We start from the raw sequence: 25,172 nt of genomic DNA, 5'->3' as shown, positions 1-25,172 counted from the left end.
AATCTGGTGCCCCGACCGGGACTAGAACCCAGGGTGCCGACGCCATGGGTGGAGGATTAGCCTAGTGAGCCGTGGCGCCAGCCAGGTTTCCTATTTCTTAAAATTGGTTTCAAGCATGTTCACAATTGCTCATTAAAGGTTATCAAAGCTGGTGCAAAACGCTCTTTGTCAGGTAATTGTGACATCACTGTCATGTCAGGGCTGGCATTCGGTCTTTCCCATTCGGCTTGAGACCATCCCTGCTCTTAGTAGGACGAGCGATTTCAACTGGACTCTGGGCTTTTGCCTCTGGTGCTCTGGGACTCTGGGTCACACGTTCACAGTGCTATTGTGACACTGCTCTGGCAGAAGGAGGTCCAGGAGCTTCCTCATTACTGCCAGGTAGAAGTCCACGTCCCCATCCGGCCCCGATGACACAAGGGGCGGAATGGGAAGATGGCTCCTCCGTACCGCACGGCCGGGAGTGCCAGCTCCCCAGGTGGTTTCAACTGAAACCAGGTGGTGGAGGTGGCCTCCTCTGCCACCGCCCTGTGGGGAGAGGGTGGCTCCCCACATGGTCTCTGGTTGACTCTGGGGGAGGGGCTGGAGGCGTGGGCGGCCCCGTTGCCGACCATCTGGCCTTTGGAGGTGTGGTGTGGGTTGGGCCCCAGTTTTCCTCTGCGCTGCTTGGAGGAAGTCGAGTCACTCTCGGATTTCTTCTGTTCTTACTGGGCTGCCCCTTTGGTGCTCCTTTCATCCAAACAGCAGCATCTGCTGGGGTCTTTGCTGTCCGGGTTGCTTGCTGTTTCCCAGTTGCCTGCTCCTTCCGATTCACATGTGGGATGAATGAGGGGAAAAGAAAACCCAGGAGGGGCTGGTGTTGCAGCATCGTGGGTTGAGCTGCCACCTGCAGCGCCGGCATCCCATGGGGTACTGGTTCAAGTCCCGGCTGCTCCACTTCTGATCCAGCTCCCTGCTAATGCACCTGGGAAAGCAGCAACAGGTGGCCCCAGTGCTTAGGTCCCTGCACCTGCGTTGGAGACCCAGCTGGAGTTCCTGGCTCCTGGCTTTGGCCTGGCCTAGCCCTGGCCCTTGTGGTCATTTGGGGAATGAACCAGTAGACAGAAAATATCTCTCTGTCCCTTTGTCTCTCCCTCTCTCTGTGTAACTTTGACTTTCAAATAAATGAATAAATAATTCACACACACACACACACACACACACACCCCTTGGGGACTAGCCATGTCTCACAAGGTGACCAAAGATGCCCATCAGCATGGCTGAGACTACCAGGGTGCAGGTGAGCTGCGGGTCCTGCAACAGCGCCATCTGTGGGTCACGTACCTGTACTGCAACTGGCCACGCAGGGCAGCCACGGCTTCTGGCCACGTAGCAGTGTTGCTGCCAGCTAAGGCGGACGTGAGTCTTTGCGCACAGAGGTCCCCAGCTGGGCTGGAGTCTTCTCCGCACCGTCTGTTTTCCCGTGTCTGCGGTATTTATGGATTTCAGAGTTTTCAGTTGTGTTTTGCTGACGAGATAGGGCAACACCCATCTACACTCCATCTTCTCCCAAGTGCAAGTCTCCGCTGTTGGAGACAGAAAAACCCAGCCTGTTCTTCCCTAGCCTTACACTCAACCCTCAGCCCAGGACAATTCCCCTGTGGTCACCAAGATGGCGTCGTGAGTTCCCTCCCACCACCAACCCCCTCAGTGTCCTGACGGATCCACCTGTGGACACACTCAGCTCCCTCTGACTGAGGGCTCAGCCCCACAAGACAGCTCCACTGCAGAGATCAGCCCCAAGCCCCCCATTGTGATGCGGATTTGTGGTTAACTGGCTAAAAATTGGGGCTCTCCCATCCCCTCTTCAGGTTTTATCAGTGAGCTAGAGCGGCTCACAGAATTCAAGGAAACACTTCACTTACACTCAGCCATCATTTATTTATTGGGAAGGAAGAGTGAGAGAGAGAGATGGAGAGAGAGATGGAGAGAGAGGTCTTCCATCTACTGGTTCACTCTCCAAATGGCCCCAACAGCTGAAGTCAGGAGGCAGGAGCTCCATCAGGGTCTCCCATGGGGGTGGCAGGAATTCAAGAACCCGGGCCATCTTCCACTTCTTCCTGGGCGCATTAGCAGGGAGAGCTGGTTGGAAAGTGGAGCAGCAGGAACTTGAACCGGCACTCGTGGGGGATGCGGAAGTCCCTTCTGTGGTGCTGCAAGGCCCACTCCACACTTCCCCGTTTATCACAAGGCCGTGAACACGCAGAAGAGATCCACAGAGCGAGGCATGTGGGGTGAGGAGCTCCCGAGCTTTCTCCAGGACCAGCACGCAGTCGGCCATTCAGGAGCTCCAGGAACCCTACCCCGCTCCGGGTTTTTAAATGGAGGCTTCATGACGTAGATTTGATTGACAGCATCATCGGCCAATGGTGTTCCACTCACCTTTTTTCCCCCAGAGGGTGGGGTGGTGGGGCTGAAAGCGCTGACCCTCCAATCACACTCTTGGTTCCCCTGGCCGCCAGCCCGCCTCCTGAGGCTGCCCAGGTGCCCACCAGAAGTCACCGCGTTGGAACAAGAGCTGCCGTCATCACCCAGGGAATCCCAAGGGGTTGAGAGCTGGGTGGCAAACACCAAAGTCAGAGACGGCATCTGAGACCCCAAGATTCTCCTAGCACCCCCTCTACAAGGCAGTTACAGCTTCTGTGTCAAAAACTGGGGACCGGGGCTGGCGTTGTGGCGTGGTGGGTTCAACCACCGCCCGTGACACTGACATCCCTTATCGGGGCACAGGCTCCAGTCCCGGCTGCTCTGCTTCCGATCCAGCTCCCTGCTACCGCGCCTGGGAAAGCAGTAGAAGATGGCCCAAGTGCTTGGGCCCCTGCCATCCCACGTGGGAGACCTGGAAGAGGTTCCTGGCACCAAACTTTGGCTGTTGGCCCAGCCCCAGCTGTTGCAACCGTTTGGGGAGTGAACCAGTGGGCGGAAGAGCCCCCCGCCCCCCCCCCCCCCCCCCCCGCCTTTCAAATAAATAAAATAAATCTTAGAAAAAGAAGGCCGGCGCCGCGGCTCACTAGGCTAATCCTCCGCCTTGCGGCGCCGGCACACCAGGTTCTAGTCCCGGTCGGGGCGCAGGGTTCTGTCCCGGTTGCCCCTCTTCCAAAAACAAAACAAAACAAAACAAAAACAAACAAACAATAACAAAAAAGAAGCCAGATACTGTGACCACACTGTGTCCCTCTTTCTCCCTTGTCTCATGGTGTCACACCCACCTATTGTCTCTTTATGTGGCCCAGTGGACACCTTCAAATCTGGCTCCTGTGTCAGTGTTTTGGTCCTGGACTCCTTCCATGTGCAGTGAGAAGAAGAAAAACGAAAAGGAAGAAAACTGGAGGGGCCCTCAGCTTGGAGGCATGGAGGGGGCTGAGATGGGGGCGTGCCCGGCCTCTGAGGGTCCACACAGCCCCCTTCCTAGGGAAAGGAAGGTAACAAGCACAGCTGACTTCTAAGTTTATTTAAACCCTGGGAACTTTATCATATCTTCATCCAAACCGCACAAAGGCAAACAAAGCAGCTTTTGAGGCTCAAGGAGGGGGAAGTTGATTCAAGATAGGCATTATCAGGGCTTGCCCAACCGTCCCTGGCTGGCTTATCAGTGGCAGGAGGAGGCCACAGCTCGCTGACCCAGGGCAGCCCTGGGCAGCATCCCGACTGGACTCAGAGCCCCAGCCCAAAGCAAGTTCTCTCCAGCCCCGAGGGCAGTCACTGTTCTCTCTGAGCTGGTGGCGGGTAGGAAAAGGTTGAAGAAAAATCACTCCAAGACACTTGGAGAGGCAGCCATGGAGCAGGTGCAGGGACTGCTGGGAGGCAGGGGGGGTGAGTGGATGGGGAGGAGGCGGGTCTTGCAGGGCTCAACTCTGAATGCCGAACAGGTTAGCAAAGTGGGACGCTGAGAGGAAACAGAGGGGGGGATTCTAGCTAAACCAACCGAACCAGATTCTTCCGGAAGGCAGGGCAGGCTCATACCCTGGAGGGGGAGTTGTCAGAGAGCAACCTGATCAGCTATGGAGGGTAGAGCATGCTGGCCACCTGGAGGAGCGCTCAGGGTTTGGTTTTGTTTTTGCTGGATTGGATAAGGAAGTGCGCAGGTGGACTTAGAAGTTCTGGTCAGGCCACGTGGGGTTTGCTCCCACCAACGCCAATCCTGGGGTCTGCTTAGGAGCAGCAGAACGGTACCCGGTGCTGGCCAGCTGGGGACCCTCTCCTGCTGCCCAGAGGTCTACTGAGGGTCCCCATCTAGAAGGATTATTTCAGATCTTTTGCATTTTGCCACCTGCCTCTCTGGCTTCTACCTGGTCCACCACTCATGAACCCACAAGTGCTGCCTACACAGTCCTGGCGAATCTTGCAATGTGCTTTCTGCCTGGGGTGATGCCCAAGGAGCCTCCGTCCTTATCATGAACCCCACCATCCAGAAGCATCTGGCCTGACCTGGCAGTGTGGCTCACTGGGTTAAGCCACTGTGTGCAATGCAGCTATCCCGCGGTTCCAGTCCCAGCTGCTCCACTTCTGATCCAGCTCTCTGCTGATGGCCTGGGAAAGCAGTAGAAGATGGCCCAAGTGCTTGGGCACCTACACCCACGTGGGAGACCCGGAAGAAGCTCCCGGCTTCTAGCTGCAGATTAGCCCAGCTCTGGCTGTTGCGGCCGTTTGGGGAGTGAACCAATGGGTGGAAGACCTCTTTCTCTCTCTCTCCCTCTCTGTGTCTGTAACCTGGCCTTTCAAATAAATAAATTTCTTATGGTGCAAAGATTTTTGAAATCCACATGTAAAGGTCTTCAATAGTTTATAGAAGATGTGTATTGTGAAAACACTGTATGAACAATTTTATTTATGTATTTATTTATTATTTTTTTAAAGGTCTTCCTTCCGTTGGTTCACTCCCCAAATGGCCACTACGGCTGGCACGCTGCGCTGATCTGAAGCCTGGAGCCAGTGCTTCTCCTGGTCTCCCATGGGGTGCAGGGCCCAAGCTCTTGGGCCATCCTCCACTGCACTCCCTGGCCACAGCAGAGAGCTAGACTGGAAGAGGGGCAACCGGGACAGAATCCGGCACTCCAACCTGGACTAGAACCCAGTGTGCCGGCGCCGCTAGGCGGAGGATTAGCCTATTGAGCCGTGGCACCAGCCTGTATTGACAATTTTTTTTTGCATCAAACATATCTTTTAATTCCATTTTCATAAACTTGTTATTTTTTTTAAAAGAGTTACAGAGAGATGTAGACACACACACACACACACACACAGAGAGAGAGAGAGAGAGAGAGAGAGAGAGAGAGAAAGTCTTCCATTTGTTGGTTCAATCCCCAAAGAGGCGCTACGGCCAGAGCTGAGCTGATCGGAAGCCAGGAGCCAGGAGCTTCTTCTGGGTCTCCCACGCAGGTGTAGGGGCTCAAGGACTTGGGCCATCTTCCACTGCTTTCCCAGGCCATAGCAGAGAGCTGGATCAGAAGAGGAGCAGCCGGGACTTGAACCAGCGCCCACTGGGGATGCTGGCACTGCAGGCTGGGGCTTTAACTTGCTGTGTCACAGCGCTGTCTCCTCAATGAATATTTCATAGTGCTCTACTACTGAGAAGCAGCGAGGCAGTGAGAGAGACAGGGAGAGCCCCTAAATGCAGGGCAGAAGGTGAGCCAGGCGCTCCATCCAGGTCTCCCACGTGCAGGGCGCCTGGCTCATCACTCCCTCCCCAAGGCGGGCCACAGAAACCAGCGTTTCTTTTTCCCCAGGCGAGTCATAGAAAGTGCTCTTCGCACCCTGGCGACTCTGCGACTCTGCGTGCCTTGGCCGTGGTGGATCGCGACACTCCCGGATAAAGGCCAGGGAGGCGACCTGGGCCAGATGGCCTTGATTACGCACATCTCCACGTGATTCTCCGGGCCGCTAGTAGGAAAAGTCGGGAGCCGCAGCTGGCTGAGCCCAGGGCGGTCCGGAGGGTGGGCAGGGCTCCATCCTGCCCAGCGTCTTTCTGAAGAGATGCGGTCCGCGGTCAGCGTGGCTGCGCGGTTCCCCTAGGCCTTCGAACCACCTGTGAGGGAGGTCGGGGTAACTCCGATTTCCAGCTGGCCGGGCGAGACCCCCCCCCCCTAGCTGGTGATTGGCATCTGAAGCCAGGGGTGGGGAGGGGGACATCGTGGGGACTGAGCGCTCAACCTGGGGGGCCTGCCACGGCCTCCATCATCAGAGCTGAATCCGCGGCTGCAGAGCTGATGGTTTGGTGGGTGGACAGGGTCACGTGCCCCCTCCCCCAGTGTCAGAAGCCATCTGTGTCCCACAGATGTGTGTGGCGGGGAACATCGAGGTGCGGCTTAGTTCTCCCACGCTATCCTCAGAATACCATGCTGCAATGGTTTTGTTGATGTCATGGTGGATTTTGTGTTTCGGACACTTGCCTGTGATTTTCAGAAGCAGCAGGGGTGCTGGGGCACAGGGTTCTCTCGCCCTCACCTTACCAGGTGCACCTGGCGAGGTTGAAGCATTGTATCCACTCACATGTTGTAACATTGTATCCATGCACGACTCCTTATGCTGAGTGCCTAGGGCATCGCATTGCTTTAACTTGCTGCTGTCTGATGGCTGACCGCAGGAGCACTTTAGTCCACCACGCGTCCTTTATCTCAGCCGTCCGCTCCTCGGTTTTCTCAGGGTTGTCTGTGATTGATGTATGGAATTTATTTCTTTATCATTTGTTGGTGGCATGCCTGGGAAATATTTCCTCCCAGGCTATGGTAGGTTTTTTGTTATTGTCATTTTTTAAGATTTATTTATTTGAAAGGCAGAGCTACAGAAAGGGGGAGGTAGAGAGAGAGAGAGAGAAGTAAACAGATCAATCTTCCACCTGCTGGTTCGCCCCCTAAATGGCTGCCAGGGTCAGGAAGGAGCCAGGTACTCCATCTGGGTCTCCCTGTGGGATCAGGGGCCAAGCCCTCCGCTCAGCCTCACTTTCCCAGCTGCATCAGCAGGGAGCTGGAGGGTGAGGAGGGCAGCCAGGACTCCAATACGGAGCAGCAGGTCAGGTGTGGCAAGTGTCCCCAGTTCTGGGCGTGGCCTGGCCCTCGGGAGGTGTGTGGGCCGGGAGGCAGGTGTGAGGTGAGAGTAGCCAGGGTGTGGCTGGTGGCTGGTTGCTCGTGGAGGATTCCCAGGCTCTTAGGTGTCAGGGAGTCAGGAGGGAGCAGTGAGTCACCCCCCTCCCCCGACAACAACCCGCAGAGAAACTTGTTCCCTGTCCCCAGGCCGGGTTTCGCCTGGAGCTATAAAGACGCCCTGCCCAAGCTCAGCTGCTTCCGTTTGGGGCCAGGCCTGGGGGCTGCCTGGGGGCGGGGCCAAGGGCGCTGCCTCGACGGGGTGGGGAACATAGCAGCCACCCGCTGGGGTCTGAGCTGGGCGCCGCCCCACTGGTCCCCATCTCCTGAGCAACTTCCTCGCCTGAGCCCTCTCCCCTCCCTTCTGAGCCCGCACTCCTCCCAGACCCTGTCCTCTCCCTCCCCGAGTGCCATCCCGTCTGAACCCCCCCTGTCCTCCCAGCCTGGCTGCAGCTGAGCGTGGTAACGGACGGGGTGGGGGGGCCCCGCGACCCTGTGATGACGTCATTCTGGGGACCCGCCCTCCTCTGCCGTGGGCTCCAGACCGAGGGCTGCAGTGCCGCCCAACTCCGCTGGGGGGCGCTCCTTGCTGGCGGGGTCTCAGCCGCGCCCTGCATCCCTTGTCCATTTACCCCCTTGGCCAAGGACGTCGCAGCCTGGCCTCCAGCGGGCGCCTCCTTGGCCTGTGAGGCACGACCCCCTCAGACACCAGGGGGCCGCCACACCCAGCCCAGGCACCAGGACCCCCAGCTGCGCTCCTGGCTCAGTTCAGCTTTTAACTTTTCATCACGGGGAACGCCTTTGTAAAAAGAACTTGCGAATTCTTCCGGCAGCTCGTGGAGGTGGGGAGGATATATTTGCCAGCCCGTGGCCATTCCTCCTCCCCGCCCCTCCACCTGCTATTGGCACCCCGACAAGGCTCAAAAAAAAAAAAAAAAAAAAAAAAAAAAAATCCCCCTGCGCGGGAACCATGGGAGGCTGCAGTTCCCACAAGCGAACGCCAGAGGGCGCGCTAGTAGGGATGCGCGGCGGACACCTGCCGGACCCGGGCCCGGTGGACAGCGCGCCGGGGGTGGCGTGGGCTGGGGGCGTCGCAGCCCCTGAAGATCGGACCTGGGAGCCTCTGCGTTGTTCCCTGGCGGGAGCCAGCTTCAGTTAGACGTCCCAGCTCCTCGGGGATCTCTGTCCGGCTTTGGTTTCCAGCAGTTCTGGGTTCAAATTCTGATTCTTCCCGCTTGCAACCCTGGGCAAGCAGGGTTCTAAACGCTAGCGTCCTGCGGGTCAGCTGGGGTACTCTGCCCACGGGGACAACTGGGTCGCATGCTGGGGACAATCCAGGGGATGGCGCCAGAGTACAGGAGGCAGCACCGGCCTCTCGCAGGGTGTGGGGGGGTAGGGGCAGTGACTTGAGGGAGGAGCTCAGGCTGCAGGAACTTCCGGCCTGCCTTGCTGATCCTGTGCCACCTGCCGCTTCCCGGTTGTCCCCAGGCTGGCTCAGTGCACCTCAGCAGCCCACCCGAGCAGCCCAGCCCCGCTGGCCCCTACGCCCCGCCTTGCCCCGGCCTCCTGCCTTCCAGGCCTCTGCTCCTGTTCCCACTCACCTCACGGGGCCCTCTTAATGTTTCTGTCAATTTTGCATTTTTTAAGAGATGTAAAACTTCAGACCAGCGGCGAGAGTAGGCCTTGTGGCACAGCAGGTGCAGCTGGGTTCCAGCTCCGGCTGCTCGGCTCTCCCTCCAGCTCCCTGCTAATGCAGCCTGGGAGGCGGGGACGGTGGCCCTAGTGCTGGGGTCCCTGCGCCCATGTGGGAGACTCCGATGGAGCTCCTGGCTCCTGGCTTCGGCTTGGCCTAGCCCTGGCCATTGTGGCCACCTGGGGAGTGAACCAGCAGATGGAAGAGCCTTCTCTCTGTGTCACTCTGCCTTCCAAGAGGATGCAAATAAACGTTTTATTTATTTATTTATTTTGACAGGCAGAGTGGACAGGGAGAGAGAGACAGAAAGGTCTTCCTTTTGCCATTGGTTCACCCTCCAATGGCTGCCGCAGCCAGTGCGCTGTGGCCTGTGCACCGCGCTGATCCGATGGCAGGAGCCAGGTGCTTCCTCCTGGTCTCCCATGCAGGTGCAGGGCCCAAGCACTTGGGCCATCCTCCACTGCACTCCCTGGCCACAGCAGAGAGCTGGCCTGGAAGAGGGGCAACCGGGACAGAATCCGGAGCCCCGACCGGGACTAGAACCCGGTGTGCCGGCGCCGCTAGGTGGAGGATTAGCCTAGTGAGCCGCGGCGCCGGCCGCAAATAAACATTTTAAAAGAGAGGGGGCTCCAGTGTAGCTGCCCCCGGGATCAGCTCAGGTCCTGCTAGCTGCATTGTCCCCTGCTGACCTCCACGCTTGGTTTTCCCCTGAGCCGGCTGAGACGCGGTTGGGTGACCATGACAATGAGCCACTCCACACTTCAGTGTGCACCTGCTCAGAACAGGACATTCTCCGTCAGGGCTTGTGGCACTTGAGCGCGGCTGGCTGCTGAGTCCTGCCACCTGGCCCCCTCTTAGGAAAAAAAAAATTTCAGGCTGTTCAGCAGGGGGTTTCCTGGAACGGGGGTAGGGGCTGGCGCGAGCTTTCTGAGAAATGCCGAACGCAGCTCGGTCCACGGCAGCGACTCAGGTGCACAGGTGTGGCTTATGGAAGGAAGTCACTCTGCCTCCCTGAAGGTCTGGCCACTTGCCCCGCCTCCTGAGGGTGTGGCCTCTGGCTCCACCCCTAGAGGGTGTGGCCCCAGACTCCACCTCCTCTAGGGTGGGGCCCCTGGGAGGAGGGGAATTGGGGGTTGTGACCTGCGCGTGCAGGTGGACAGTCAGGGGAGCTGGCAGCGAGTGGGGGCCAGTGGGGGGCATGTTGGGGGAGTGCTGGCCTTACCAGTTGGAGAGTTTTTTTCTTTTAAATATTTATTTTATTTATTTGAAATAGTTACACAGAGAGAGAGACAGAAGTTTCCATCCACTGGTTCACTCCCCAAATGGCCACAATGGCCGGAGCTGAGCCAATCCGAAGCCAGGAGCCAGGACCAGGTCTCCCACATGAGTGCAGGGGCCCAAGCACTTGGCCCATCTTCTGCTGCTTTCCCTGGCACTTTAGCAGGGAGCTGGGTTGAAAGTGGAGCAGCCGGGACTCGAACCGGCGCCCGCATGGGATGTTACCTGACCCCAGGGAGTTTGTTCTTCCCTCCTTGCTCTGTTTCCAGCTGGGCTGGCCTGGCACTGGGGCAGGGTTAAAGGATTGAGGCCAAAGCGGCTCATGAGCTTGAACTTGACAGTAAAGTTAATGTCGAGAGGACGTGGGCACTGCTGAGTAGGGACAGACAGAAGGGAAGCGGGAGCGACCCCTGCTGGGCAGGGAGTGAACAGGAGGCTCGGGGCTAGCAGAGAAAGCCCCTGCGGTGGGCCAGGCATGAGTCACAGGATCCGGACACCGGTCCCCGCCCTACTGGAACTTACCTCATGAGCATTTCCCTGATCATTAAGTGAATTCGGGTGTGGTTAGCGGGGGACAGCTTCCGGCTGATGGCTGCCTCGCTCCGGGCTAGGGCTCACGTCACCAATGCTTTCGGAGTGGCTGCAAGGACCCCAAGCCCCAGGCCTTGAAGGGGCCACACACGCTGGGGTCCGGCAGTAAGAACTCGGGGCACGCGATGTCGTGGGCTTAGAGGGAGTGGTAGGGGGTGTTTGCTGAGTTCCCTGGCAGCCTGGTGAGATGGCAAATAAGTGGAAGGCAGCTGATTGGGAGAGCCCGGGAGACAGATGCTGGGCCAAGAGACGGAGCAGGTGGCAGCTGGCCAGCCCCTCCTGCATCGCTGTAGGGAGCAGCGCAGCGTGGGAGGGGCGGGAGGCAAGCACCCTGGCACACTTCAGAAGTCTAAGGCATGAAAAGAGCCTGAAGCAATTAAACAGTTCAAAGCTAGCCACAAGCGTGGCTGCTCCGGGCCCCATGCCCCACCTGCTGCTCCCGGGAGGGGTCGGGGGCAGGTCAGCCTGGGGCTGAGGGCTGCAGCCAGGCTAGGTCAGGGGGTGGCGCATGCATTTGGCGAGTGGGCACAGGCCAGGTAGTTGGGCTTCCTGGCCTCCCCCACTCCGAGAAGGACGTTATGGCTACAGGAAAGGGTGTGGGCGGTGGCCACCCATCCATGGCCAGAATGCTTGGGACAGATGGAGAATGGGGGGGGGGGCATAGGGCAGGAGCGAGGCCAGCCATGTGGCATCTGAGTCACCGGGGCTGGGGCCAGACTGCATGTAGGATCCCGGACTCCTGAGTCTCCTACCCGGTCCCGTCACCGCTGACTCACAGCCTGGGAGTCCCCGGTCTTCCAGTGGTTTCTCTCCGGCTCTCGGTGTATCATAGGCGCACAAGGGACTCTCTGTAAACTCGCATCATGAGACCTGCGTCTCGCCCAGCTGGCCAGGTCCTCGCATCCCAGGATGGGCGTGTGTGTGTGTGTGTGTGTGTTGGGGGGGGGGGTAGATCCCGGTTTCTTGCTGTACCTGCTTGGCCCCTGAGCCCTTGTCTCCTTAGATGCACCTGTTCCCTGGTTTTGCCCCGGCTGCTCCCCTTTTTGGAGTCCCCCTGCCCTAAACTTGTTCTCCACCTGCCACCTCCTCCAGGAAGCCTGCCCTATGCCCCAGGTAGAATCAACGCCAAGGCTGTGGCGGTTGCTGTCTATTTAGATCTGGAGTGAATACTTAGCCCGGATCTGGCTCCCAGCAGAGGCTCAGTATATCCTTCCTGAAAGAACACGAGAATAATTGAATGAGAGTGTGGAGGCAGAGAAAGAACCCCGGAACCCCGGAACCAGACCTCTGATGGGTGTGAGTCTGGTCGGGACGTTATCCTGGCAGCCCTGGAATGTCGTCTCAGCAGCTGCTGGGACTTCATGTTCTCATCTCTAAAATGGGTGTGCTAATGATCGCCCCTGCGTGGTTTTGCAGTGAGATTTCCTGTTATCCAGGAAATCACCCAGGACCTGGGCCAAAGCAGGTGTTTAAAAAACATCCACTGAGTAGCTCAACTGAGATCCCAGGGTCAGGGGTGGTGGGGACAACGAGCAGAAGGAGGCTTCCCCAGCTGGGCAGGAGACCAGAGGGCTTGAAGCCAGGGCCGTGGGAAGTGGCGGGGCAGGTGGGGGGGGGGCAGGAGGAGTCAGGTATGCTGTCTGGGGCTGGCGGGGACCCCTCTGTGATATTGGGTCGGCCTGTGAAGGTGGGACATCTGGGTGGGATGCTGGCAGTGGTCAAGGTCATGGCAGAAACCCAAATCCACGGCTGCTCAGGTGACTTCTAGGGAACAGCACGGCATTTGCATAAAACCCACGCACATCCCGGATTGTGGTACCTACGACAAGGATGCCCCAGCTAGCTCATTGTTAGGCCGTGTTTTTTAGGGAATGATGGCAAAATAAAAAACCTTTGGGGCCGGCGCTGTGGCACAGTGGGTTTAAGCCACTGCCTGTAATGTCGGCAGCCCCGTATGAGTCCCCGCTGCTCCACTTCCGATCCCGCTCCCTGCTGGTGCGCCTGGGAAAAGCAGCAGAGGACGGCCCAAGTGCTCTGGCCCCTGCAATCCACGTGGGAGACCCGGATGGAGCGCCAGGCTCCTGGCTTCAGCTTGACTCACCCCCGGCTGTTGCAGGCATTTGGAGAGTGAACCAGTGGATGGGAGACCTCTCTGTCTCTCTGTAACGCTGCCTTTCAAATAAATCGATACTTTTTTTAACCCTTGTCTTGAGTCTGCTGAGCTTCCTCCCTTCCCCTCCCCCCACACCCTTGCCTTAAGCCCTTCCCTTGGCCCCTCCCTGGGCCCTCTGGGACCCCACTGAGAAAGCACCCCCAGATGGGGCCTCCCGCATCCTCCACCCACCCATGCGGGCCCAGCCTTGGGCTGCACCGGCTCAGCCAGTCTGGCCAGGTCGGGCAGCCTGGCCCTGTCATTAACCAAGCTCCAGGCCCAGGGTGGATGACCCGCAGGCTGGGGGCCAGGGCTGGGCCTCCATTTCTGGGCTCAGGGGCTGGGGTTTTCTGGGAGCCGGGTGGGACCTACGGGGCGGCCAGTGAGCGCTCAGTGTCTGCATGGGTCCAGCCCCTGGAGTTGGCATCTAAGACTAGGGCGCCGTCACCCGGCTACCCCAGACGAGGGCTTCCTCCAGCATCTGAACCTGAGCCATTGGGGGGCCGCCGTGTGGTACCCAGGACTCTGAAAGTCCCCAGCTCTCGGCTCAGCCTTGGGAAGTCTCCACCGGTGCCCTGGGTGCTGTGTCCGAATTTCCAGTGGGTGGCGACACGCCATTTTGGCTGTAACCCTAGGGAGACCCTTCTTCTAGGACAATCCAAGCAGAGGGCTCAGCAGTGCGTCTCAGGTTTTGGGATGTTTGAAAAAAAAATTTTTTTTTTTGACAGGCAGAGTGGACAGTGAGAGAGAGAGACAGAGAGAAAGGTCTTCCTTTGCCGTTGGTTCACCCTCCAATGGCCGCCGCGGCCGGCGCGCTGCGGCCGGCGCACTGCGCTGATCCGAAGGCAGGAACCAGGTGCTTTCCCTGGTCTCCCATGGGGTGCAGGGCCCAAGCACCTGGGCCATCCTCCACTGCACTCCTTGGCCACAGCAGAGAGCTGGCCTGGAAGAGGGGCAACCGGGACAGAATCCGGCGCCCCGACCGGGACAGAATCCGGCGCCCCGACCGGGACTACAACCCGGTGTGCCGGCGCCACTAGGCAGAGGATTAGCCTAGTGAGCCGCGGCGCCAGCCGGCGCCAGCCGGGATGTTTGAAAATTTCGTGACGTTTCTGGTTCAAAAGGAAGCAGGGCTTCTGTCCTGGGCAGGCAGGAACCAGGGTTTGCACACTCCACGAATTTCTGCAAAAATAAATACTTTTGCTCCAACTTCCAAGTGAGGAGGTTTTTGGAGCTGCTTCCCTTTTTTTTTTTTTTAAGATTTTATTTATGTATTTGAAAGGCAGAGCTACGGAGAGAGAGAGAGAGAGAGAGAGAGAGATCTTCCATGTGCTGGTTCACTCCCCAAATGGCCACAATGGCAGGAGCTGTGCCAATTCGAAGCCAGGAGCTTCTTCTGGGTCTCCCATGTGGGTGCAGGGGCCCAAGCACTTGGGCCATCTTCCACTGCTTTCCCAGGCCATAGCTGAGAGCTGGATCAGAAGTGGAGCAGCCGGGACTTGAACCGGCGCCCGTATGGGATGCCAGTGCCGCAGGCAGAGACTTAGCCCACTACGCCACAGCGCCGGCCCCGTTGCTTTCTTCTGTGTTGTTCAGAAAACCTGCTTGATTTTATAAAAATCATAATGGTGGGGAAGAGAAAATTTTCCAAAACTTTTATTGATTTATTTGAAAGGCAGAGGGAGAGAGAGATCTTCCATCTGCTGGTTCACTCTCCTTAAACACCTACAACACCCAGGGCTGGGCCAGGCTGAAGCCAGGAGCCAGGAACCCAATCCGGGTCTCCCAAGTGGGTGGTGGGGGCCCAAGTACTTAAGCCGACACATGCTGTGCCCCCCCCTCCCGCCCCCAGGGGAACAGCAGCAGGAAGCTGGAACCAGGAGCAGAGTCGGGACTCCAAGCTCTTTGATACGAGATGTGGGCGTCTGATCCCAGGTGCGATCTTAACCTAAGCTGGGCATCCCTCGCTGTTCCCTCCACCCCCGTGCCCCCTCCACCGAGTCCCGCTGCCTTGCACAGCCATCACAGGGACCCCGCTCCCAGAAAGAGCTGTGTCTCCCCAGATGCCTGGCCCAGGAGGAGAGGTTTCATTTCAACACCACCTTACCTGCCCTTGCTCTTCACGCTCCCTGACGGCAGGCGGCCGAGACCCTGGGAGCCGAAATCCTTGCACTGGCCCTGGGTGGGCAGGCAGCAGTGTGGCTCAGAGCCGGAAGGGACCCTTTGCTAGTGATTTCTAAGGAGCTGGGTTCAGGGCAAGGTGTGTATGTGTGTGTATGTGTGTCTGGGACCAGGACTGGGAAGTTCTCGTTCCTGCCTGGCGTGAGCCCGACCAGAGCGGAGTTGGGGGAGGGGAGCAGCAAGCAGCCACTCACTGGGGGGGGGGGGGGAGGAGAGGATGGGACATTTTCATGTCCCCTCCCCCGCCACCATCTCCTTCGCATCTGTTTTAGACAGGGGGACAGAAGGATGCCCACTTCACTAGGGAGGAAGCTGCTGGCTCTGGGAAGGTGGTTGTGGCTGGTTTTTGGACCAGCTGACCCCGTGCGGGAGGAGGTAGCCGGGGTGAAACCCAGCTACCGCCTCCCTACCCACCCCCCCCCATCCGCCTTGATCCAGTTCTCCTGGCTTGAAATGAGCGTCCGCTTGAACATGAAAAAGAAAGCAAAGACACAGCGGCCCTGCGCTCCCTGGGCCCCGCACAGATGTTGGTGGTGGGTGGCAGGCAAGAGGTTGTCTGAGCTCTTGGGAGCTGGCAGGTGCAGGGCCTGCCTGGGAACTCCTGCCCTTCCCCCACCCCAGGGCTCCTGTAGCCGGAGGGCAGTGCAGAGACGCGTCCTGGCTTTGCAGGTGTGTGGGCAGGTCAGAGCCACCTGCGCTTGGTGACCATGGAGCCCCTGCTCCCCCAGCATGCCCCTCCCATCCCTTCTTCATACCAGGGGTCCTCTCCAGCACCTGTTTCCCCAGCCCCCAGTCTCCATCCACTCTCTGGGTCCCAGCAGGGGTGCGCGTGGGGGAGAGTTTTAGGGCTTTCCTCCACTCCCTCCCCTGGCAGCTCCTGCATGTCTGTGTCCCCAGGGAACCAGGAAGTAGGGACAACAGGGGCGTCTGGCCATCTGGCCAACTCCCGCCCGGATCACAGACAGCCTGCTGCCCGGCTACTGAGGGTGACCATGAGGCTCCCACGTGTCCTGGACAAGGCCCTGGGCCTCAGTTTCCCCTGCAGGGAGGCTGGGCTGAGGTCATTGCAGGAAAGCACTTACTGTCACCTGGAAGGATGTTTATCTTTGCTGCTGCTCAGCCCACAGCCCTGTTCGTGTTTCCGCAGAGCCTTGTAAGGAAAAGGCCCTGGGGGAGGGGGGGCGTGGTCCTGGCTGAAACTGTCCCTGTTTGTCTTGGTGGAGGCGGGCGGGCGGCGGGAAGGCGGGAAACCAGTTTCCTCTGTGTCAGCATCGGGCTTGTGTTGAGCACCTACTGTGTGCCAAGCCCTGTCCTAGATGCTGAGCTAGAAGAGGCTGCCGCGCCCGCTTCCGGGAGCCCCCAGCTCCAGGGGGCAGGGAGACGGAGGTCTTTATGTTTAACCGCCAAGGGAGGCCTCGACTTTTCCCTCAGCAACATGGGGCGATTGCATTGTAAGGGCCGCTCCCAGACAGCTTTGGGCCAGTGGGGGATGTGTTCCGGAAATGGAAGGTATTGGCTTCTCTGGGTCAGACGTGGACAGGCCGCTGTATCCAGGCCCCAGATGTGTGGCTGGGTAGTGGCGGGGACTTGGGCCTGCTCCCCCCAGCATGGCCCTCTCCTCTAGGTCCCCCCAGCCCCTACCCTGACTCAGGCCCTCCCTGAGTCCGGACCCCCCATCCCTTCCTGTTTCTAGCAGTGCCCCCGGAAGCTACGGGGACACCTGCTCACCACCGGTGCCCCTGCCCACCTGCCCCTGCGTACCGCCCGGGGCTGGCTCTTGGCTCCGGCCCCTCCCTGCGGCCAGGCAGCCCAGTGTCCAGTCAAACTGCATTCCTTGCTGTTCCCTCCACCCCAATGCCCCCTTCACCTAGTCCCGCTGCCTTGCACAACCCTCACAAGGACCCCACTCCCAGAAAGAGCTGTGTCTCGAGGCCGGCGCTGTGGCATAGCGGGAAAAGCCGCTGCCTGCAGTGCCGGCCTCCCATATGGGTGCTAGTTCGAGTTCCAGCTGCTCCACTTCCTGTCCAGCTCTCTGCTGTGGCCTAGGAAAGCAGTAGAAGATGGCCCAAGTCCTTGGGCCCCTGCACCCACGTGGGAGACTTGGAAGAAGCTCCTGGCTGCTGGTTTCAGATCAGCACAGCTCTGGCCGTTGTGGCCAATTGGAGAGTGAACCAGCGGATGGAAGACCTCTCTCTGCCTCTGCCTCTCTGTAACTCTGTCTTTCAAGCAGATAAATAAATCTTAAAAAAAGAAAGAAAGAAAGAGCTACGTCTCCCCACCCCAGTGCCCGTTCCCGCCACCAAGTCTTGCTGCCTCGCCCACCCCCTCAACCTCCCCCCGCCCCCACACAACCCTGGCAGCTGCTGTGTTATCTGCAGCCCCCACCCCCACCCCCCACGCCTGGCTTGGCTCTCCCTTGCCTTTGAAGCCTCCTGGGACTTTGAACCTCTCTCTGTGTCCACACAGAGTAAACAGCCACCGTGGGGCTGATGCCTCCCAGGTTGCTGCCCCCAGCCTGTGCTGCCCACGTAGGCTCAGCCCTGGCCCACGGGGGCCATGGTGGTGGCAGGGGGACCAGCTTGGGTCTCTCTTTGGCCAAAGGTGCATGGGGGTAGGGGTAGGGCCTCCCGTGTCCTCCGTCTCCCATACCTGACCTGCCTGGCAGTGCGGGGCTGATTGACAGTGGCGACAGTGCCCGGATGAGGAGCCTGGGGGATGCTGGGACCCCAGGCTCCAGGTCCACCACCTTGCTCGCCCCACCCCGTGGACACCAGATGGCCCTGGGCTGTGACTCAGTGTCTGTCTCTGGCCTGACTTCAGCATGGGCCGGGGTGGGGTGGAGGGAGTGTGGGGGGAGGGGCTGGGGGAGAGAGGGCAGTTTCCTCTGAGACTCGGGGGTGACTCAGGGGCCTTTCAGTGTCTTGGTTGGCCAGGGTTCAGGAATCCAGAGAAACTGGTCAGGGCCCGAAGCCCCTCCCTCTGCCCCCGCCTCTCTCCGCCAGAGCCATATAACTGCTCCACCTGTAGCCGGCGGGGCGGCTGTTGGCTGAAAGAACTGGTCTGCTCACCCTCCTTGCTGGCGCTGGCTTTGTCTCTTCCCTGCCCAGGGCTGGTGTGACCTCAGGCCTTGAGATCCCTCTCAAGCCGCCCCGATCGATTGCCAGAGCCCAGCGGAGACGCACGCGGAGCCATGGCTTCTATGGGACTGCAGGTGATGGGGATCGCCCTGGCCGTGCTGGGCTGGCTGGGCTCCATGCTGTGCTGCGCCATGCCCATGTGGCGGGTGACGGCCTTCATCGGCAGCAACATCGTCACCTCGCAGGTCATCTGGGAGGGGCTGTGGATGAACTGTGTGGTGCAGAGCACCGGGCAGATGCAGTGCAAGGTGTACGACTCGCTGCTGGCGCTGCCGCAGGACCTGCAGGCGGCCCGCGCCCTCACCATCATCTGCATCATCGTGGCCGCCCTGGGCGTGCTGCTGTCCGTGGTCGGGGGCAAGTGCACCAACTGCGTGGAGGATGAGACGGCCAAGGCCAAGACCATGATCGTGGCGGGCGTGGTGTTCCTGCTGGCCGGCCTGCTGGTGATGGTGCCCGTGTCGTGGACGGCCCACAACGTCATCCGGGACTTCTACAATCCGCTCGTGGCGAACGGGCAGAAGCGCGAGATGGGCGCCTCCCTCTACATCGGCTGGGCGGCCTCCGGCCTGCTGCTGCTCGGCGGGGCTCTGCTGTGCTGTAACTGCCCGCCGCGCAACGACAAACCCTACTCGGCCAAGTACTCGGCTGCCCGCTCCGCCCCGGCCAGCAACTACGTGTGAGGCGCCGGCGCTCGACTGTGTCCCTCCTGGCTGGGATTGTCCATCGGAGCTCGGCATGGTCTGGGACCCAGGAGGAGGCCCGTGGCCAGCAGCCCTCAACCCCGCCTCGCCCCACTTGGACAGCTTCCCAAGGACGGATGGCAGAGAGACACCGTGCCCCGCTCCTCTGAATGGCTCCCGGAGGCAGGCGACAGAGCAAGGAGCTGGTCCTGCTGGCCAGGCCAGCCCAGCCCTGACCTTGAACTGTGTTTCAGAGTGGGTGCCCACTCATGCCAGTGTAGCCGCTCTAGCCTTTGCCCAGCTCCGTCTGCCCACGCCCTCTGCCTGCACGTTCCGTGACTCTAGCGCCTGTCTTGCCACCGTCTCCCTGGCTCCTGGCCCTGCCAGCTGCATGAACTTGGGGGATCCACGCTTGAGCCATACCTGCCCTGCCCGAGAATGGCGCCGAGGAGCACAGAGTGGACAGACTGGTTTGCAGGGGAGGAGTGGAGGTGGGACAAACTGGTTTGGGCAGGAAGGCTGGAGAACCCCTCCACCCTCCCCAGTCAAGGACACTGGCCAGCCCGGCGAGTGTATGTTGGGGGCAGGGGCTCTCCCTCGATGTCTCTGTTTTGTAATTTAAGAAGTGCTATTCGTCACTGTAATTATTATTATTTTCTACAATAAACGGGACCTGTGTACAGGAAGATCTGTATTTGTCTCTGATTGGGGCTTGCAGGGGTGGGAGCGGGAGGGGCAGGGCTGGAGGCCTGTGCAGGGGGTCAGCTGGGGCCAGGACCCCAGCGCTTAGGAAAACGGCTTCGGGGAATCGGGACAAGCGGACCTGGCCGTAATCTTGGGAGTCACCCTGGAGGCAGGAAACAGCGCATGCCCGGGACCCAGCGGGGACCCCGGGAGGGAGGGCGAACCCCGGGGCTTGGTCTTTGCCCTCCCCACCTTGCCGGATCCTGCTTGTCCTGCAGGGCCAGCTCTGAGCCTCCTCCCTCAGAAAGACCATCATCACAGGCCAGCTCACACAGGTCACCAGGGTCTTTCCACCTGCTCCAGCCAGGGCACCCTCCTGGCCACGCCTGGGGCTCTGGGGCCCCTTCACGGGTGAGGAAGTACAGCCCTGGGCTTGTGGGAGCATGTGGCCCGGCCCTGGACCCGCGGCGCGGAACCCCGGCTCTGACCCAACCCGCTCTGCTCTGCTGGGTGCTGTTAGCACTGAGTCGGGCCCTGGGTTCCTTGTGCATGGGTTACAGCTGCAAGGGCCCAGCCCCTGGGGAGGACTCAGGCAGTCACTGTCAAGGCTGTGGTCCTGTCAAGGCCGGGTCAGGGACAGCCCTGGGGGTGGGGTGGGGTGGGTCTCCTCTGGCACTTCCATCTGCTGCTTTTTTTTTTTTTTTTTAATCGATTTATTTATTTGAAAGTCCAGGGAGAGAGAGAGAGAAAGAGAGAGAGAGAGAGAGAGAGACAGAGAGAGAGAGATCTTCCATTTGCTGTGTCTCCCCTCTCCCTGGGAAGACTGCAAGGGCCAGGGCTGGGCCAGGCTGAAGGCAGGAGCCTGGAACTCCATCCGGGTCTCCCAGGTGGTGGCAGTGGCTCAAAATACTGCAGCTATCACCCGCTGGCTCCCCAGGTACCTTAGGAAGGCGCTGCATCGGCTGGAAGTGGGACAGCGGGACTCAGAACGGCCCTCCCACGTGGGACGCCACCCTCCCCCCAACACTTGTGGCTTCCTGAACCCCCAGATGGAATGTTCTCTCCTGCAGAGCCCTCTCCCCTCCTGGGGGCACCCCTGAGTGGCAGGGTGCAGGAGTGGGGACCCAGAGAAGTCCACACGAAGGGTCAGAGGTCAGCGCAGGGCTGGGGCCCGGGCCCCTCTCTCTCAGCCTGGGCCTCTTCCTGCTTTCGGTACAGGTACACGATGCCGGAGATGAAGCCGTCCTGGGCTGAGGCCCCGGGCGCCACCTGCAGCTCCGAGGTAGCCAGCTCCCAGCGGTCCACGGGCTGTGCCACCAGGCGCCTCCATGCCCCGGCCTGCTCCAGCCCATCTAGGACACCTTCCAAGGCTTCCTTGTATGGCAGGTTGGACGGATTGGTCCTGGTGGTCAGACACAGCAGCCCACCTGGGGAGAGGCGGGGAAGGCGCCGGTGAGCCGTGGTGGTCCCAGGCCTGTCTGCGCTGGGCACAGCTGTCCCTGTTCCTGTCTTCAAGCCCAGACCAGCCTCTCCCCGCCTCTGTGGCATTGGGGACACCAGCTGGACATCCTCCCGTGCATGTTTCAAGGCCCACGCACCCTTTAACACTGGGGTTCTTGACTGTGTCCCCCGGAACAAGAGGGTCCCCTCCCCACTGCTCACACCCTGCCCCTCTGCTGGAAGATACGGCTCTGTCTGCACGCACGTGGACACTGGCCTCGGGCGAGCCCCTGCATGGCCCTGAACCTGGTTCCCCACTGGCAGAGAGGGGACCGCTCTCCTGTCCCAAGGCAAGGCTGGGTGTGTGCATGTGTGTGTGTGTGTGTGTTCGTGTGCAAAACACCCAGCACAGGCAGTAACTGTACACAAAGAGAGAGGGGAAGGTCCAGTGGCTGGGATCTGGGAGGGCTTCCTGGAGGAAGGGGCTTAGAGGAGCAGAGTGAGTACAGGTGGAGGTGAGCAGTGAGTGAGGGGGAGCCGTCAGCACGTGAGCTGGGGGGCAGGGCTCGGAGCGGCTTAGGGACCTGGCAAGCCCAGGCCGGGAGCCCTGGTGCCTGTTAGAGCATGCAAGAGAATTTCCTGTCCACTTGTGCCCAGCTCCTGCCTCTCCCGCTGACCCCACCAATGTCCCCGCATCTGCTGGCCTCTTGAGAGGCCACTACGCCTGCCCAGGCCTGCCCAGGCCTAGCCGCTGCCACTCCAGTGCCCCAGCAGCAGGGACAAGAGGGGGGAGGGGAAGAAGAATTTTTCACCTCGGCAACTTCCTGACCGACTGCCCCCCGTGCTGGGCACGGCCTCCTGGTCCTCACGCTGCTGCCCCAGAGCAGAGGCAAGTTCAGAGCAAGGTCACGGCAGATACAGCTGCCTGAGAGACGTGTGCACCCTGTCACTCTGCCCGAGCAGCCCCATTTCCCTGATGAGAAAACTGAGGCCAGGAAAGGGAAAGAGTCGCCTGTGAGTTAGCGCGGGGGCTGGAAGAGGAGGGACCGGAGTGAGGGCACTTGGATCTCACGAGGAAGGGGTGGCAGCACCTGCTCCCAAGTGCGGGGACAGAGGCTGGAGGGGAGCTGCGCCCCCAGCTGTCCGTGGGTAGGAGGTGAGCTGGCCACCTGCCCGCCCTGCCTGTTGGCCTGGCCACAGCCTTGCCCTTGCTCCGCCTTCGAGGGTCTGTGCTGGGCGTGGGGCTGGCCGGGCTGTTCCTCACCTGGCTTCGTGACTCGCACAAGCTCAGGGATGGCACTGCAGGGCACCTGGCCGTCGCTGAGGGCACCCACCAGCAGCACCGCGTCGAACGTCCCTGGGGGAGAGCGTGGGGTGCGGTGGGTGTGTGTGGCCCAGGCTTGGGCTGAGCGCCACAAGGAGGGGCTGTGGGCTGGGTGTGGGAGGGGGCTCATGAGCGGGAGGGATGGGTGCTGCCAAGGTGGGCGGGGAGGCGGGCCTTGCCATGTTGGGGGCCATGGGGGGGCGTACCTTCTGGGCTGGGCAGAGGCTCCTGGCCCAGGGTGCAGAGGCTCAGTTGCTGGTACAGGCCACGGGCCCGGGCCTGTTCCAGCATCCCTGGGCTCCCATTAACCCCGTGCAGCCGGAAGAAGCCCCGAGCCTGCAGCTGGGATGGGAGTGGGGGGCTCAGTTACAGGGTCCCTGCACCGTGGGAGGGTGCTAGGCCCCGCAGAGGGTTTATTTGGCCCATGTGTTTGGGACCAGTGAGTCTGAGAGAGGAGGCAGGATGGGGTGGGGGTGGAGGACATGGCATGGGGTTGCCCAGGTGGTAGGGGATTTGAGCCATCGGCCAGGGGGGTGGTGCTGAGCAGGCAGGAAGTCTGGGGTCACCTCACCTCCACAGCCACCAGGCCAGTGCCGCAGGCCACGTCCAGGATCAGGGCAGTGTGCGGCAGGCCTGGGTGGGCTTGGGTGAGGCAGGCCACTGCGAGGCGGGGGGCTCGGTACTGCAGGGCAGCCACATCCTGGAGGGGCCAGAGCAGGGAGGCGATCCCACCAGTGCCCCCGCCTTTGGGGGACCTTCTGGGGGGTGCGTGTATGTCGGGTGCTTTCCTACACTTTCGGCCTCAGTGGCAGCGCCCCCCGCCCGGTCTGGGCTGTGGTGCCTGGGTAAGGGGGTCCTGGTCCCTGAGGGCGGCCGCCCTCGGATGCCAGGCTGCTGAACCCCACTTCACAGATAGACCCACTGCGGCTGGGTGCGGCTCGGTTTACCTGGTCGTAGTCTGGGGCCCAGCCGTCATAGAAGTGCAGCTTGCGGGTCAGGTCCTTGATGTCGTGGGAGGCCCCGACCCGGGCCAGCACCTCGTGCAGGCGCCCCTCCTCCTCCTGGGCCATCCGCCTGGCGGGGATGTCTTCCCGGCCCCCACGCTGCGTCAGAGGGGGCTGTCAGACCCTCAGGGCAATCCCATTCCACGGGCGGAGGGGGGAGGGGACCCTGAGCGCGCAGGCTGGGAGGAGCCGGACAGCTGCACCCTGGGACTGCAGGCCTGGGGGAGGCGAGGCAGGGCCTGCCCCGCTGCCCCCGGGGGTGCGAGGACACCCAGAGCGCAGGGGTCGGAGGCCAAGACTCACCGCTCACGTCCACCCGCCGTGGTGGGTGGGCGCCAGCACTCAGGGAGGGTCCTGTAGGGCACGCGTGGCCACGCCCCCAGCACGCTGGAGGATTGGCTTTCCGCTGGAAGAGAATACCCAATCAAAGGGAAGCGCTGGTATCCCGCCCCCTCCCCTGCCCCCAGCCAATGAGCTCAAGGTTCTGGGCCCCTCCTCCCGTCTGAGCTTTTTGATGACACCCGAGGACCTGGAAATGTTTTGCAATCGGGGTTAGTTTATAGGGTAGCCACGTGTGGCTGCATTTTACATTTTATTTTCATAATTCAAACACCTGTGTGTGGCCAGGAGGCAGAGAGAGAGAGAGAGAGAGAGAGAGAGAGAGAGAGATCTTCCGCAGATGGCTGCATCGGCCATATGGGATGCCGGTGTTGCGCCCACTGGTTTGTGGGGGAGGGCCCAGGCTGTGGGTCCTGCCTGGGATGAGCCTCAGAGCCCCCTTCCCCGCGGTGGTGGTCAGTTTTGGGCACCAGCAGGGTTCTGGGGGGATGCGCCTCCACATGGGGGACACTGCGGAGCCAGCACTTTGGGATGCTTCTCCTTAGCGCTGGCCCTGGGGCTGGGGGCCTCGCTCCACACCACCCAGGCCTAGTTCCCCTGCTGGATTGGACCTCTAAGTTCTAAGCCTTTGGAATCCAAAAGGCTTTTCCTTGTCTTTTGCTTTAAGAGACCCCTCCCGGGATACCCCACCCCCATCTGCCTGCTGCTAAGGAGTCGGGGAAAGGGTTGGGGAGCAGGAACTAGTTTGGGGATGGGCAGGGGTTCTTAGGACATGAATTCACATTTCCAAATTTCCCTCGGATCCCCCAGATGTGCAAGCCGGCAGCGGGGAGGGTCGCAGGTGGCTGCGGGAGGCCAGGCAGGAGGGGAGGGGGGAGGCTCGGGCTCTGGGGGGAAGGGAGGGGGCTCGGGTGGACTGACTTTGGGAAGCCCCGCCCCGAGGGCTGGGGTAGGAGGGGCTTGCCCTTTGCTCGGACAGTAGCAATGCCCGGGCCCAGTGACCAGTGACCAGCGGCAGGCTCCGCCCCCCCCCGCCCACTTTGTTCCAGCTCCATCTACGCCCACGCCCTGGTGGCCTAAGTCCCATGGTGTTAATGCAGCTGACTCCCGGCCCGACCCTCCGCTGAAGTCTGGACTTGGCTGTGTTCCTGGAGGGCATAGGCCCCCCACCAGCCACACGCCCAGGTGATCTCACTCCCCACTCCCACCCCCCACTCCCAGATCCACTCAACAATCGCAGCCCGAGCCACTTGTCACGCTCCGTCTGTGAGCAAGTCCTGTGGTCCCAAGACGCCTCCTCCGCCTCCACCTGGGAGGCTCGGTGCCCCCCAGCGTCTCCTCTGGCCCCGACCTCTCCCCTCTGACCTCCCTGGCTCCCCCATTGCCCACCTACTGCCCACCGCAGTAGGCAGAGGCAGATTATTAGTTTGAAACATTTTATGGAAAATTTTAAACACACACAAAAGACATCAGTACAATACCCCATACTGATATATTTGTTCATCACCATTTCTTTAACAAAACATGCCCAATCAATAATTTTTATAA

General features: G+C 60.5%; 2 protein-coding genes across 6 annotated transcripts; one reads left to right on the top strand and one right to left on the bottom strand.

Annotated features, from left to right (window-relative positions):
• Positions 1–18,048: 18,048 nt before the first annotated feature.
• CLDN4 (claudin 4) lies at positions 18,049–19,519 on the top strand. The gene has a single exon (XM_008249090.5). It carries the CDS (start codon positions 18,204–18,206, stop codon positions 18,831–18,833), a length of 630 nt encoding a protein of 209 aa, XP_008247312.1. The 5' UTR covers positions 18,049–18,203; the 3' UTR covers positions 18,834–19,519.
• A 687-nt stretch (positions 19,520–20,206) lies between these two features.
• Positions 20,207–23,700, bottom strand: METTL27 (methyltransferase like 27). Of its 5 annotated transcripts, XM_089321431.1 has the most exons (7): positions 23,589–23,700; positions 23,229–23,384; positions 22,853–22,981; positions 22,488–22,623; positions 22,222–22,314; positions 20,787–20,944; positions 20,207–20,479 (listed from the first exon to the last, which is right to left on the bottom strand). In XM_089321431.1, exons 2-7 carry the CDS (start codon positions 23,349–23,351, stop codon positions 20,231–20,233), a joined length of 888 nt encoding a protein of 295 aa, XP_089177557.1. In that variant the 5' UTR covers positions 23,352–23,384; positions 23,589–23,700; the 3' UTR covers positions 20,207–20,230. The 5 variants fall into 5 exon arrangements, with proteins under 5 accessions (XP_089177557.1, XP_089177558.1, XP_089177559.1 ...); XM_089321432.1 differs by lacking the exon at positions 20,787–20,944; XM_089321433.1 differs by lacking the exon at positions 20,787–20,944 and having other exon boundaries at positions 23,229–23,368; positions 23,589–23,669.
• Between the last annotated feature and the right edge of the window lie 1,472 nt (positions 23,701–25,172).

This window comes from Oryctolagus cuniculus, chromosome 19 (assembly GCF_051225735.1).
Source record: "Oryctolagus cuniculus isolate XC-2025 breed Fujian yellow rabbit chromosome 19, ASM5122573v1, whole genome shotgun sequence".
Taxonomy (NCBI): domain Eukaryota; kingdom Metazoa; phylum Chordata; class Mammalia; order Lagomorpha; family Leporidae; genus Oryctolagus; species Oryctolagus cuniculus.
The sequence above is the reverse complement of the archived record's forward strand: the minus strand, read 5'-3'. Positions and strand labels throughout refer to the sequence as shown.